The following is a 16,284-nucleotide window of genomic DNA, read 5'->3' as shown; positions in this document are numbered from 1 at the left end:
TTTATTTTGAGCAGTATGTGAATTAATTTTATAAAATTTTTATCGAAAGAATTAATTTGCAGTAGAATAAATTACGGATGTGATTTAAGAATTCTGATAACTAGTAACATTGTAGAGGAAATAAACAAAGAAAAGAAAAGTCGCAAGTGAAAGAAATAAACAAAGATAGGATAATTACTTAGTCAACATTGGATCTTCTATCTTTAGTTTAAGGAGGAGGGAGACATTCTCAGTCAGTCAATGTCAGACAGTCTGTACCAGTTAGTTAATGTCAGTCAGTCTATGACCATCTGTAGTTAACAGAGATAAGTGACTCGGCCTTCTCACTACTGATAAGAACTAACAATTTCTGAAAGTTTTCCTTAAAAACGTCAAGAGAGGGAAAACCAAACAGTTTGAAATTTATAAAACGAGCAGAACAATTACGATATATATGTATGTGCTAGAGAAAAACTGTTTCTGTAGAAAATTATTTGTGTTGGTGAAGAGTGCCAATTCGGACTATATTTGAATATATTGTGTTATGAAAATGAGGAGTTGTATACAAAATTCAGCCAAAATATTTGTAAATATGTTTGTGACAAAACATACACTTTGCGACACCATATTTCAATATAGATTTCTGAGCTATAGCTAAACTTTTAAGATGTGAAGAAAAAGCACCCCCCAAGCTAGAATGCCATAAGAAAAAAGGGGTGCACATAAGCATAATAAGTGGTTATAGTTTCTACAACACTTAGCATGCCATTTAACTGCCTGAAAGAAAGTATATATATATTTTTTTTCCACGTCTTATTAAGAAATAATGTGAACTATCCATTTTAATCGAGAATAAAACACAAAACCCAAATATTTGTTTGATGACATTTTCTATATTTTATTACACTCTGTTAAATTTTCTAATTATTATAAATTCAAGAAGTGAATTGAAGATTTATTTTGAACGCCCTGCTAAGATTTATTTTTGATATAGAGTGTCATCAGCAAAAGAAAATCATTTCCAATGAATCTGCAGTTTTTAAATATTATTTATATACATCGAAAATAATATAGGACCCAGTGTACTTCCCTGAACTACACACTACACTCTACAATAAGCTCATCGCCATTCACATTGCAGATAAACACAATTTGTTATCTGTCCGTAAAGTAACTCCTGTATTATGCAAAAGCATTACAAGTTACACTTATGGGTAATAGTTTTGAAAATGATTTATTTCTATATATATATATATATATATATATATATATATATATATATATATATATGCTATCACGCTTTTTTTAAGTAAAGAAAAACTAAATAGGTTGTCATACCATCTGATAAAGCGTGATACCTTTTTTCACATCAAAGAGAACGTCTGAAATATTTTTATCGGTCCTAAACCCATACTTACATTCCATATTGATAGTGTTAAAGGTAATTTGCAAGCTTTGACGCTTTTCTCCAACACCTCAGAGAACACGCTTAGTGGTAAAATGCGACGATAGTTATGTTTCTCAGTATATGAGCTAGTAGCATTATGAAGTGGTAGTTAAGCTAGCTTAAAACTATCAGGGCATACTCCATACGCCAAGATAGGGTATGTAGCTAATATATAGAAAAGGTTTGGAGAGATCCTACTTAATGTCATAAAAATGAGTAATATGCATGTTATACTTGAAAATATGTGTGACATACTTTTATTTTATATACCATTTTGGCCAATTTAGACTTTTTTTATAAAATATCTTATTTTGTGAGTATATTATGAGTTTACATACTACTGTGATGTTTAGTTAAAATTTAGTAAACATTAATAAAAAGTTTAAATGTTACAAAATACTCACAAGTATCCAATAGAAGCGAAGAACATTGTAAACTTAGGTCCAATTGCGTTGTTTACGTAAGGGCCAAACCAAAGGCTGACTGAAAACACTGTGTATAGCACCCCGGTCACTGTGTAGCCCTCCACCTCGAAGTCCGCCCTGTCGTCAGAGATGCTGGATATGATGATCTTCTGCAATGTACATCAAATAATGATTACAGAAATACGATTGCTTCAATTCTTGGTATTTAAAATAACTAAGACATTGGTTTATGAAAATAAGGAGAATTCTCATAATTGTTTACACATATTGTTATAATCCCTGAATAACCTTGAAGTGTGCAGGACATACAAGGTAGTGATAGTGGGATTGTGCCTACGTACGTTATGCAATACAATGATAGGCTTTTGAACGCACTAACTAGACTAATTTATGACTGATAAACACATGTGGTGATTGTAACAGGTTTTTTTACCAGTCAGACCCATTCTGTTAAACCTTTGAGAAATGGAGGACAATAACATTTTTACAAATGTTTTATTTAGTATATTAGACATTGTAGAAAAATGATTAAATTCCAATAACAAATCTTAAACCATATAAAATAGTAGCAAAACTTATTATAGCTTGGTATACACATTTTTAGAGATTTCAGAAGGTTTTAGGTTGGTATCAGTTGGAATTTTCGACAATCATATACTTGTGTCTCAGCTATCAAGTGTTGGAGAGAAGTTTTAGGATCATTTTATAGCAAGTTTTATGAAGTAATAATACCTAATATGCTTTAAAGATACGTACACTGTTTGGAGAAGTATGACATAGCAGAATACGAGTGAGTATCATAACTCAGACCAATCTGGTACAATCTTTTACTGAAAAAGTACTTGTAGAAAAGGGTTAGTATAAGGATTAGTGAAAACGGTTTTACTCCACAACTTTAGGATCCCATCTTTAACTTAAATCTAAAATGAATCAAGAGATTGAATCCGTCTGTACGATAACTCTTGTTAGAATGATAGAAGAGACTTTTAATTTGAAAAGACTTGAAATACACAAATTTCTCTTGATCCACGGTATTATGCTATTAGTTTTCGGAATAAGAGAATAACAATAACTTTTTCAAATTCAGGACATGCATCCATTACTGACAGTCGGACCCATACCTTTATATGTCCAATTTCATGGATAGATAAAAAAAGGTTTTCACAACTGATGATCATAAAAATAAAAATTGAGATTGATTATCAATTTTCACTAACCGGAAAAAGCTACTGTCAGTTCGGTAAGTAAAGACTTTGGCAACATTCTGTCCCTTTAAACATATTTTATACAGCTTTATTAATTAATAATTCTACTGAAAGCTGACACGTTTGTATTTTTGACATACACTGAACAAGCTAGTAAGCAAGATCTCATGAGTGTCACAAAAGTAGAAACTCGTTAAAATATAATGTTCCTACAACACCACCTGCTGATATAATATGTAATCATGTATCCCACTATAGCGTGGTGGATGCCAAAACGAAGCACCAAAGAATAGGCGCAGAGCCTTTCGATTTTGAGCGTTACTTTCACTCACCAAGACATTCCAAAATCAGCTGATTCAATGGCGACGGTCCTTTTAGTTTAGTTTACAAGTCTCGTCTTAATGTAGCTAATGGTCGGTACTTTATGACGTGCAGAAGAATAGAGCGTGACAGGAAGACATTTGCTCGCGTAACGCAGGCAGTAGTCACAGTAAGTTGAAACCACAATTGATGGCAGGTGTAGGACCGAGACTACACTAGACAGATGGTGAGAATAGACATACATAATACAGTTTCTCAGCAGGCATGAATACTTCCGGTTACATTAACAGATAAGCGTGGCTTTGACAACTATCTCACGCTGATTCATGATAAAGCTTATCACGTTACTTAAAATACACGCATTGATGGCATGTGTAGGACCGAGATGGTGAGAATAGATATAAGTAATACAGTTTCTCAGCATGAATACTTCCGGTTACATTAACAGTTGAGCGCGGCTTTGACAACTATCTCACGCTGATTCATGATAAAGCTTATCACGTTACTTAAAATACACGCATTGATGGCATGTGTAGGACCGAGATGGTGAGAATAGATATAAGTAATACAGTTTCTCAGCATGAATACTTCTGGTTACATTAACAGATGAGCGTGGCTTTGACAACTATCTCACGCTGATTCATGATAAAGCTTATCACGTTACTTAAAATACACGCATTGATGGCATGTGTAGGACCGAGATGGTGAGAATAGATATAAGTAATACAGTTTCTCAGCATGAATACTTCCGGTTACATTAACAGTTGAGCGCGGCTTTGACAACTATCTCACGCTGATTCATGATAAAGCTTATCACGTTACTTAAAATACACGCATTGATGGCATGTGTAGGACCGAGATGGTGAGAATAGATATAAGTAATACAGTTTCTCAGCATGAATACTTCCGGTTACATTAACAGTTGAGCGCGGCTTTGACAACTATCTCACGCTGATTCATGATAAAGCTTATCACGTTACTTAAAATACACGCATTGATGGCATGTGTAGGACCGAGATGGTGAGAATAGATATAAGTAATACAGTTTCTCAGCATGAATACTTCCGGTTACATTAACAGTTGAGCGCGGTTTTGACAACTATCTCACGCTGATTCATGATAAAGCTTATCACGTTACTTAAAATACACGCATTGATGGCAGGTGTAGGACCGAGATGGTGAGAATAGATATAAGTAATACAGTTTCTCAGCATGAATACTTCCGGTTACATTAACAGATGAGCGTGGCTTTGACAACTATCTCACGCTGATTCATGATAAAGCTTATCACGTTACTTAAAATACACGCATTGATGGCAGGTGTAGGACCGAGATGGTGAGAATAGATATAAGTAATACAGTTTCTCAGCATGAATACTTCCGGTTACATTAACAGCTGAGCGCGGCTTTGACAACTATCTCACGCTGATTCATGATAAAGCTTATCACGTTACTTAAAATACACGCATTGATGGCATGTGTAGGACCGAGATGGTGAGAATAGATATAAGTAATACAGTTTCTCAGCATGAATACTTCCGGTTACATTAACAGCTGAGCGTGGCTTTGACAACTATCTCACGCTGATTCTTGATAAAGCTTATCACGTTACTTAAAATACACGCATTCCCTTCTTTTGATACTTAAAATTTACGAATATCAGAGTCTTATCGGCCTGTAAATTGTCGCATATATTATGTTATGACACCAATTTCATAAATGTAGTCTGAACAGTGTCTGATAAAGAAATAAAATACATAGGTAACCTTAAAGTTAAACACTATCAAAGTGTTAGTTGTGAACAGTAACGCAGTATTTTAAACATTTTCTACCTTACACTAAAAACATATTTGAAATTTTATTCATTTTCTAGTGCATTTTGGAATTTAATGCAATGTTTACTACCATTGTTTATTTGTATAATACATCCAATTAATTAACCAGACTCTAATAAACAATACTGTTTGTAATAGAAGCTTTTTAACATATTCTATACCTTGTTCCAATACTACACAAACCTGCATATTTTGCATGGTACCGTCAGAAGAAAACAAGATCATAAAAGACAAACTCAGGCACAGGATACAGGTGAGTTCTCTGCTGATGGGGATCAACATCTTGTGTGAGATCGGCGCAGTTACTTCAATCTTACGTTATTTAGCTCTTATGTTAAGAAAGCTATCCTAGTAAACAGAGCCTTTTTGGATCTGAAAAATAAATAGTACTCTGAAATAAAATTAGTTGTGACTAATTAATTAGCCTTACACATGTCATTTGTTGAAACACTATCAGTAAGTCAATTAAGCCTCTAAAACTAAAATTACAATTATAATCTTATCCTCGTATAATCACCCTTGAAAATAAAGATTCATCTCGGATAGTAGATAAAACATGTAACACAGAATAATTATCTTTTGGATAGCTGTGGCACTGGAAGAATAAAAAGTGGATCGCAGTTTTGAATATTGACTGTAACAAATTCTTTACACCTTCCTCTTGGCGCAGCGTCTGGAATCTGATGCTGTTACAGACTTGAATCCTAGAATCTGGAGTCATGTTCGTCTACCTTCGAAATAAATTCGACGACGAAGATGTTTAAAAGAACAATTTATATAGTTTCCACATCCGAGGCACCTAGATTACAAAATATAGTATAGTCTATGTGAATTAATTGGCATTCTCATCAGGTGCACAAATGAGTGCACTCAAATGTTACTGACACGATCTCTAAGCATGGTGGAGCAACCGAGTTTTTCAGACGCTGCACTAAGAGAAAGGTGAATTTTAGCTAAGCTCAATATTCATATTGAATCAACCTTTATCACCATAGCTATGTCACGTGCAATTCTTTACAATTATCATCACATTTACATTGATCCTTCATAGCTTGTTGGAATGCATAATGTAAATTATTAATTTTATAAATTAAGGTACCTGAAATGTTTTCCTAACATAGTTGACACATACATTAAATGAGTATTAGGATAAGTTTAAAACAAGAGTTACTTTAACTTACTGTCGGCTTATAGCGAAACGGTCTCTTGATTAGTCACCACTATACAATAACAAACAACATTTTTAATAATACAAACACAGTTCTTGCAGGTTCTCTTTTGAAAAATTAATTTATAGAATAGAAACTCTTTCATTAAAAACGTTATTAACATACTTTTGCATTTCTTAATTTTTATTCTCAAGTTTCATAATGAGAAGATGTCTGGTAGACAAATAACGTATCTTTTTTACTGAGAGATTCCCAGTTATTGTCGTAATCTTGCGCCTCAATCGAGGACAAAACTATGTGCAGGATCGACAGATTACATCGGCAACTCAAATTTATCCAATTGATCAATTACTAGAGCAGAATAAGCGTGTACTCTTCATAATATAGTTGCTGCATGATTATATTTCAAAATAATAGAGATTCATTTGAGTGATAGGGTGAAGTGGTGGAATCGGTTCTTTCGTTGAGATAATTTTTATTAAGTTAAGCAAATTTTCCCCTTTCTGAAGAGAAATACAAGAGTTCCACCAGAAATTGACGAGTTTACCGTGTTGCCAAGGTCATGAAAATCAGTAAACACTAACTTTATGGTCATTGTAATTTTAGTATTTTGTGTCCCATAGTTGATTTGCCATGTTTCCTGATCAAGAAAAATAACAACTCTAGAAGCCTATTTTTCAAAAGATAACTAAGATAGGTTTTACAACAGCCTTTATAATTTATAGAAAAGGCTACATAGTAACTGTGCTTTTTATATGTAATACTTAATATAAATATGCTAAACATGTACAGTTACTAAAACGTTTAACTTTCTTATCTGGATTTGTCTTATTCCGTGCTCATCAGCAGTTGGAGGAAAGGTTTCAGCAAGAAGTGTATTTTACTATCAAGCTTACTCTATGCTTTCATAGTATAAATAAATTGGAAATAGTGGTTAAATTAATTAAAAATATGGTTGTACTGTACTTCATAAAATAATGTTTACACAGAACAGTGTTTTGCACTTAACACACACCCTTTCAATTAATATTTTGAAAATTTAGAGATCAAGATGGGATTTTTCGCTATTTTAAAGAACAGTGAGGTTTAGTCCGGAGGGAGATTCGAAATAAGAACAGACCTATTCATACCAGGGACCTTAAGAACGTCCAAGTAAAATGCAAGTACATGAAGGTGAATAGGTTTGCGAAAAAATAAACAAAGTCTCTTTCGCATTTATAAAATTATTAGGAGTGTCGGCATTTAAAGTATAATGTAGAGGCGTCTTATAAGAAAAACGGTGAACATAAGGATATTAATTTTTTTACAGTCAACTGTATGTGTATGAAAGGAGAAATAACAGGTATCTCATTTATAAAACATGTTAATTTCCTTAAGTAGTATATTTTATATATGTTTATTTTCTTAGGCAGTTTTAAATATTTTTTAAACATTCATTTAAAAATGTGTTCTCATGTTATAAGTTTTTATTATTATAAACTTACTAATCTCTGAAGCTATAACAGTTTTACTTTCAAAAGCTTTCAATGCTTATAATTCCTCTTAGAGTAATTAAATTTTGTATTTTTTGTTTAATATATAAAAACCTTAGGCAAGTTTTCTTAAAAGATCATAACTTTCGTTTAGATCAGTTTCAATTCTGTACCGTACCTTGAGATTGGAGCCTACTCTGAGAGGTAAAACGGTAGTTATGGATTAGAGGTAGAATATATTACCCAAGTTTGCTACTGCTAGTATTTCGTCAACTTAACCCTTCCTCACTGAAAAACTTACGAAAGTACCTTTTAGTGATAAGGAATATTTCATAAAATACTTTAAATAATATAGTTTTTTTAATAAAAACTTGATCTTATCAATTTATAAAAAAAACAGTAGCAGTCGTGGGACTGCCGATAGAAGTGAAAACGGAACTATTAAGTTGAGAGTAATTAAAACTATATGCAAAAATTATATGAAATTTTTTATGTTTTATTTATTAGTTACATATGATGGGTTAAACAAATCATGAACAAAATATAAATACAAAGTGGTTGAAAAAATAATTAATATACAATTATCTTAACAATATCTTAATAAAAACAATAAATGAACATATTTCATAAAATCTAAAATTATTATAACATTTTTTTAATTTTCCAATTTTAAAATCCACGAAAAAATATTGTCAAATAACTAGAAATCTATTTTACCACGCTAGTAAGATAAATCTTATACCGTAATAATACTCATTTCATGATGAAGAGGTTAAATATAAAAAACATAATTAAAATGAATAATGCTAAATTTTAAATACAAATATTCGTACAAATATTAAAAATGTTTAAAAATATATTCGTTGTTTTCATTATTCATTTATCTGTATAACTACGGATAAAGTATATAATTGCAATAACAATTAAACCCACAATATTTTTAAGACTAATAAATTAGTTAAAGTAACTTGGTTCTTTCGTAAAGGTATTTTTATTGCACAATAAACTAATTTATTGAGTTAATACGGTATCAGTGAGCCAATGCGCCAACTACAGTTCCGGCAGAAACGTTCACTCATCACTTCATACGCTACTACAGGCTAAACAAAACTTCCAATAAAAAAAATGATAAATTACAAAAAAATATTCATCTATTTTCACACAACTTTCTCGCTGACAAATTTTGTCTGACCAAAAAATAAAAAAAAATCCTCGCTTATTACTTTTTTCTTGTCATTGTAAACGCTATGTAAAATGTAAACAATAATCAAAATTATTTCGAAATTTTTTTAATATTTAAAAATGTAACCAATAGGTTGCCAATATTAAGAGCTTTAATTTGACGCATCTTACAGAATTGTATGACATTGGCTTCACTTTTAAATCGCGAGAGGAAGCCGTAAAGGTCACTGATTTTCGCAGTCTGTTTTCATACTCCGCCGGGACAGTTTTAACACAGCGAGACTGACTTTTTCATGCAGGTTAGTAGTCCGCGGCCAAGTCTACGGTTAAAAAACACAGCGAGACTGACTTTTTCATGCAGGTTAGTATCATTAGCATGTCGGTGACGCGAACCGAGGATTTTACCCTCTACCAAAACGCTCAACGCGCCTAAAGAAGTTTTCACTTCAAAAACATAATAAATACTTACAGCAAGCTGTAAACACAGTTGGTATCGAGATGTCGATCCCCTCAATGGAAAGTAGGAATTAGTCTATTCCATTGAACCATTCATTTTCAATATCCTGTTATACCGAATGTCCATCCAATCCGAACACTGCCAAATAAATGAAACAAACATTAGGCCAAATTGGTTAAGATAATATGTGATGTGCCAAACTAGCTGACTAAAATATGGTTGTAAATAATAGATACACTTTTCAATTGAATTTAGGTGAATTATATTAATTGAGTGCAGTAATACTATTATATACTCCCTAAAGTCGATTTTAGTAATATAGTTTATGTCGGTCTTCTTACTGTCAATGTTATAGAATAATAAAGCTTGTAAAATTAAACTATACACTTAGTCGGTTAAATCATTTTAAATATTAATCTAGTATTCCCAAAATAAGACAACTTTATAAAAGGACACACATATTTACCTATGAGCAGTCGTGTGTACCTCGGTAAAAGATCATTTCGCTATTCAGTATTAAACAAGATACGAACTTCAAGCAAGTAAGTCTTGCAACTATCAAGACATGACTAACCAACACTGAGCTAGAAATTAGAAAATGCAGGCAACCATTTGCTATGTTTACTGTTATCACAAAGGCGTGGTTCGCATAACGAAAAGCGCGATAGTGTCATGGAGAAATAGATAATTCTTTTGTTTGAAGTTTAAATCCTCCACAGTCGTTTATTCGCAGTTGTAGTACCAACGTTTATTCGTAATTTATTCATGATTCGCCATAAAATGTGTCAGATAATACTAAAATGATTAACACTTTCACTGCAGCACTATAATGAATGATATCGTACAGTCTATTATGACAGCATGTGCACTATACAAATGCCACAAAAGAAGTCCTTTGTGTAATAGCCAATTGCAGAGTAGCACAGGGCTGTCACATCGAATAGCAGGTGACCACTGTAAAAATATGTTTTATTTCTCTCTTTTAAGCCTCAGCTTCACCTATGTAGGCTCCGATGTACACTGCTTTATTTTGAAAGTCCACACACACTGTTTCGTGTCATTACAAATTTGGCCCTCCACGGGATTTGAACCCGTGACCTCTCAGTTAGAGAGCCTAGACTATAACCATTAGTCTACGGAGGAGGACCAAAATATGTAAAAAACAATATTTGGACAATACCTATCAGAATATAAAGCCTTAGTGCTCAACTCATCAACAGCTGTTTTGACTGTATATCATGATCAGTGAGTTGAAATCGTTATACTTTCATCTTCAGTAGTAATAATAAACTTCAGTTATTTATAATTTCAATGAACACTAATGATTAATATCTAAGTTTTCCAGTTTTTACAGAGTTAAAGAATAATCTCAATTGAAATTTCGAGATACTCGTATTCAAATTGTGCAACTACCTTTACATCGTGTTGGCTGTTATACCTGTTTAGTGAAGATTATAATTTATTAAAACATTTGGTTAGTTAGTTTTATAATTATTAAGTTTGTATACAAAATCATGAATCCAGGATATTTCGTTGACAACACTAGTAATATGATCAAAAGATAATTATAACCTGCATAATTAATTATCAAACACATATTTCAGTGGTGCGTTGTCTTTTACTACTATTCCGATTAAGAAAAACGGTTTTATATAAAGTCTATGAATACATTATAGGAGATAGACTTTTATGTATTTCATTCATTGTATGTATTTTATTTTACTTAGCAGATATGTATTTCATTATTTTTTTATAATGTGCATGTGTGGGAAAATGTTTTTCCATAAAAGAAGAATGGTTATTTCAATGTTTGTATCATTTTAAATTACAACATTCAATGACTTAAAATCTTTATTGTGATTGGTATAATCAAATTAATCGACACTGCTCGATGAACGAAAAAAAGTCCTCAAGATAGTACATATCACATAACAGAATAAAGTTCTAGGGGGTCTGATCAGAAATATATGAGGGATCTATCAATACATGTAATATGTATTTTATAAAATAGGTTACAGTTCGAAGCCCGACTAGCTAGTTACAGGTTCGTTATCTTAATAGCGATAAGAAATTGTATAGTTTCACTGGTAACTTCGTAAAACTGATTACCAGTAGTCATTATTAAAATGTAGACTAGTGTATGAAATTGTTTTAGCGTTAAATAGCTGTAGTGAAAAAAGTTTAATCGTTACGGATATACCAAATTTTAACCATTTTAGAAATTGGTAAAATTACAAGATAATGAGATATTTGTATTGCTTGTATTGTATTGTATATTGCTTTAACACACACAAACACACACCCGCGCGCGCGCGCACACACTACTACTAACTGTTATTATAATTTTTGATACATTAGGTTCTTTATTAATCATTTAGCCTATACTTAAAAGTAATTTAGAACATTATTTTATGTCTACCAAATACTGAACAATTAAAAACTTTGAAGAGATTTGATATATGTCTTCACTCTTCATAATAGTCTTCATCATCATGTTGAGATTTGGCTTATATGAAAGAAGACATACTCTTTGTTAATGCTAGTTACATATTTATTCCTCTTAGGCTTGCACACACATGTAGACTCAGAAATCACCTGTTGATCAATATTAATCCTAAATCATAGTTGTTGTATTGTGTGTTTGCATTTGTGACTGTTTACAAAATATTTATTAAAAACCGGTAAAGGGACAATCACGCGCTATTTTCAATGACTTCTGTCGAACTGTAAAATATACGAATGTTGTTTGGCCACTTATACTCGGACATCCAGGTTTTATATTCTGGCTGGCATAAATTATGCCTCAAAACTAGGAAACAACTTGGTAACGCCTCATTGTGCTTATTGGTTAGTTGAAGATACGTCACTGAAAGGCTCCATCAACGGACTCCTTCGCTAGTGCTTTCTGCAGGGTCACAGTAAGTCTAACCATAATTTACATATACATAAAAATGCTATGTTATTTATTTTCACAATATATAGTACTCCTATATATTGAATTAAAAACTTGAAACAATATGTAAACAAACAACTGTGAGAAAAAAACCGTTTTAAAAGTCACGAGATGTGGTTTATTGTGCTGGCGATAAATCATGGAATGAGAGCTTCAGCCTATCTATTTACTATAAACTATTAGCGATAAAAATATTGTTTTTGTACTATAAGTGAAATAAAATAAAATTTAATAGTGTATTTATATTGCATTATACTGCACAATCTTAATTGTATTACATTTAAATACAGAAAAGGGAATTTTTATTGAAATATCCGTTTTAACAGACAGTACGTTAAAACTCAATTTGAAACTTTACTACAAAAAACGACTATACCAAGTATAAAACGGTTGAAAAAAAAAAAAACATGTTGGAATATTAAGTATTTTTGAATAACTGTTTCGTAACTCTCTTGTTCTAAAAACGCGCTAATAAGCTATTTTCTACTTAATATTTATTATTTAAACAATTGTATTGGTTATAAAAAAGGGGGAAAAAGATACCGATATTTGAAAAACATTTGGTTGAGGCATCGCTTATGGGAAGAAACATATTTCAACAGTTGTAAAGTTGTAGTAAGTAAGTATAGTAAGTATTGTTCGTAAAGTAAAAGACTGCATAAAATATATACAGGCTAATTAATTTGTACTACTTTGTAAAATGTGGAAACAATTGGGAATTTTAAAAGTTTTAATCTAGATAAAATTGCATAAATATTTACCTATATTTACACCTATATATAATACGGAGTTCCGTGTGTATCTCTAGAAGAAGATAACATGCAGCACTTGCTCTCTACTTACAAACAGTACAAGCACTGAGCGGGAAATTGTGGTAAAAACGAAGCAAACATAATAGGCAAACATTTGTAATCAGCAATATGGTCACACACAAAGACAAGACTTTAATGTCAGGGCCGCAACTAGACTCTTAGAGACCCCGCACCATGGAGGGGGGACAATTAATTTTACCATTCAATGTCAAAGTATACAGCAACACGGCTCTTATGATTCCATGTCCAACTGTACAAGTTCGTAGAGGAAAATATAAGATTATTAAATTCTACTGAATTATACTACTAGGTAATGTTTATAATGATATATATCTCTCTCTATTCTCCCAAGTTTATGTAAAGATGTAATGATTGGGCATGACTTACTTGCTCGGCACTCAAAACTTTCTAGTTCGTACCTAGGTGGATCCAATAGTCCTCTTACTGTTAGTTGACTGGCTGCAGCTAAAGTTAAACCTGCTTCACTATTTCCACATCTTACCTCAGACTGTAAGACGATATCTATTAGATCCCTTTCTTATTCCGAATTAGACTGTAAATTTATTTCCACTGCAATATCTAATCTGTTAAAGGAATTTAACGTAGTACATCACCATGGCGAGAACAAGATCTCGTCACATCGTCCAGTAATCATAAACGTCGAATGGTCATTGATTACTCTCTTACTATAAATAAGTTCAATCTCGTTGATGTTTATATGCATATAATCAGATACCAATGAGAGAAGAAGATAAAGATTTTGCGGATTTTGAAGCATGTGGATGACTGCATCAATTTTAAAGACTACCTTTTGTGTCACTATGAGAGCTGCATTCCAGCGTGTCATAGATGAAATAATTTAGCGTTAAGCGAATCTTAACGATACATTCGCTTATCTAGTTGACGTTACAATATTTAGCTAGACTTCAATATAACCACAATAAAAATCTAGACAGATTCATGTAAGCTGTGACAAAACATATTTTAGTTAACAAAACTAATAGTTCGTTTTCAATTACCATAATTAATTTTCTGGGTCACCAATCTGTATTCGCGTGATCAAACCACACCTTGGCCGTATTATTCTGCTAAAACACCTATCTCTTCCTATAGATACTGCTTCAATTAGGAGAACTATTGGCAAATTTTATTATTTTTCTAGATTTATATCCAGATTTTCAGATAAGATCGAGCCACTTAAAAAGAATGGGTTCCCCTGACGCCAAAGGCTATTCCTGTTTTCAACGAGCTTAAAAATGAGGGTGAAAATGCATATATGTTCCTTATTTGCCCTGATCAGCCATTTACTGTAGAAACAGTTGCTTCTGATACTACAAATAGGAGCAACGCTAACTGAAGACGGTCGTACATTGGTGTTCTTTTCAAGAGGTCTCAATTCAAGTAAATTGAAGCATAGTTCTGTACAAAAAGAAGGCTATGCTATCATAGAGGCTGTTCAGAAGATGCACCACTATCTTGCAAGTATAACATTAATGGTTGGTATAACATTAACACTAGACATCGGGAGGCACTTTAAGTTGGTTCCAGATTAGAAATCTGTTTTCTTTATGTTTCATTCAAAATTGTCTGGAAAAATAAAGAATGATAAGATCTTGAGGTGGTGACTTGAACTTTTATGTTACAGCTATGACATCATTTGTAGGCCTGGCAGAGAAAATCTTGCTGCAGACACCTTAACACGTGCCGGAATTTGTAATTCTATTAATGAAAAACTTGCTCAGCTTAAAAGTTTCCATAACTTACTATGTCATGCAGGTGAAACTCGAATGTATCACTGGGTCAGAAGTAAGAATTTTCCATACTCGTACATCCTAGAAGAAATTAAATCAGGAAACAAAAAATGTTTTATAAATTTTGAGCAGAAGTAAAACCCCAGATTCTGCGCAACTGAAAGAAGAATAATAAAATCACCAACTCCATTTGAACGACTTAATGTTCAATTTAAAGGGCACTTGTCGTGTTCTTTAAGAAACTACTACATTCTTATTGAGAACAAGAGTTCAAGATTCCCATTTGCATTTCCTATCCCAGATAATTCATCAGAAACTGTAATATCAAAGTTCAAGCAAATATTTACAATATTACTTTACATTACACTTTACATTCATACATTCTGACCGAGGAACCTCATTTCCGTCACAAGAAATAAAGGAGTACTTATGCGGCAACGGGATTGCCACTAGTCACATAGATTCTACAATCCTTAAGACAATAGGAAGGTAGAGCGCTATAATGGGGTTGTGTGGAAAACTGTACAGCTAACTCTAAAAAATTAAAATTCAGATATTTCTAAACGAGAATTAGTTTTGGGTAAAATCTTTGAAGTCCTAGACACACACACTGCAGCCCTCTTGAGACAATGTATGGACATACTAGGCGATCTGGTAGCAGAGTGTCAACACCGACTTGGCTTATGAATTCCGGCCCAGTTTACATGAAGCAACAAAATCGTTACTATAAATATTATTTTTTAGTGGAAGACGTAAAAAGGTTGATAGATGTAAATTCTGATTATGCTTACTTTTATCTTCATGACGGTCGAGAAACTGCAATGTCGACAAGGGCGCACAAGACATGCCTACTCCAGGGCAAGGTGGAGAAGACATTACTGCGAGAGAATAACCTACTAGAGATAAACCATGTCACCATCAGAAGTGATAGACCTGCCTACCCAATAACAGAACCAAACTCCGCCAGTCATCTACTGCCCCTTCGTCTTTTATTCTCATTGTTTGATCCATAGTAAAATCATCTCTATAATTAGAGAGGAAATCACTTTTAGTACTCACCGGACGTACATTATTGATGAACTTTTCACTTCACCATCAAGGTGTAAATAACTATAATATACTGTACATGTTTTAAAAATAACTATAATATACTGTACATGTTTTATCATATATGCCAGTAGCTGGAGCAAAAGTTTAATTATTTAAATTACTCTGTTAAAAATATCCTATCAGTATTTTCGTCCATCAAATACAGTTTGTTTTTGTAATTTTGAAA

The 16,284-nt window shown here is 32.5% G+C and overlaps 1 protein-coding gene across 2 annotated transcripts in view; it reads right to left on the bottom strand.

Moving 5' to 3' along the window:
• LOC124364430 (UNC93-like protein MFSD11) overlaps positions 1 to 16,284 on the bottom strand; it is a 47,741-nt gene that overhangs the window by 19,868 nt on the left and 11,589 nt on the right. Inside the window, exons 1-4 of one of the 2 annotated variants that reach the window (XM_046819923.1) lie at positions 9,959 to 10,075; positions 9,505 to 9,630; positions 5,396 to 5,584; positions 1,831 to 2,000 (exon numbers count right to left, since the gene is read on the bottom strand). In XM_046819923.1, the coding sequence (XP_046675879.1) occupies positions 1,831 to 2,000; positions 5,396 to 5,494 (269 nt within the window). In that variant the 5' untranslated portion in view covers positions 5,495 to 5,584; positions 9,505 to 9,630; positions 9,959 to 10,075. Of the gene's footprint in view, positions 1 to 1,830; positions 2,001 to 5,395; positions 5,585 to 9,504; positions 9,631 to 9,958; positions 10,076 to 16,284 lie in introns of those variants that run through there. The other variant, XM_046819924.1, reaches the window with a different exon arrangement.

This window comes from Homalodisca vitripennis, chromosome 6 (assembly GCF_021130785.1).
Source record: "Homalodisca vitripennis isolate AUS2020 chromosome 6, UT_GWSS_2.1, whole genome shotgun sequence".
In the NCBI taxonomy this organism is placed as follows: Eukaryota; Metazoa; Arthropoda; class Insecta; order Hemiptera; family Cicadellidae; genus Homalodisca; species Homalodisca vitripennis.
This window is presented reverse-complemented; position numbering and strand designations above follow the sequence as displayed.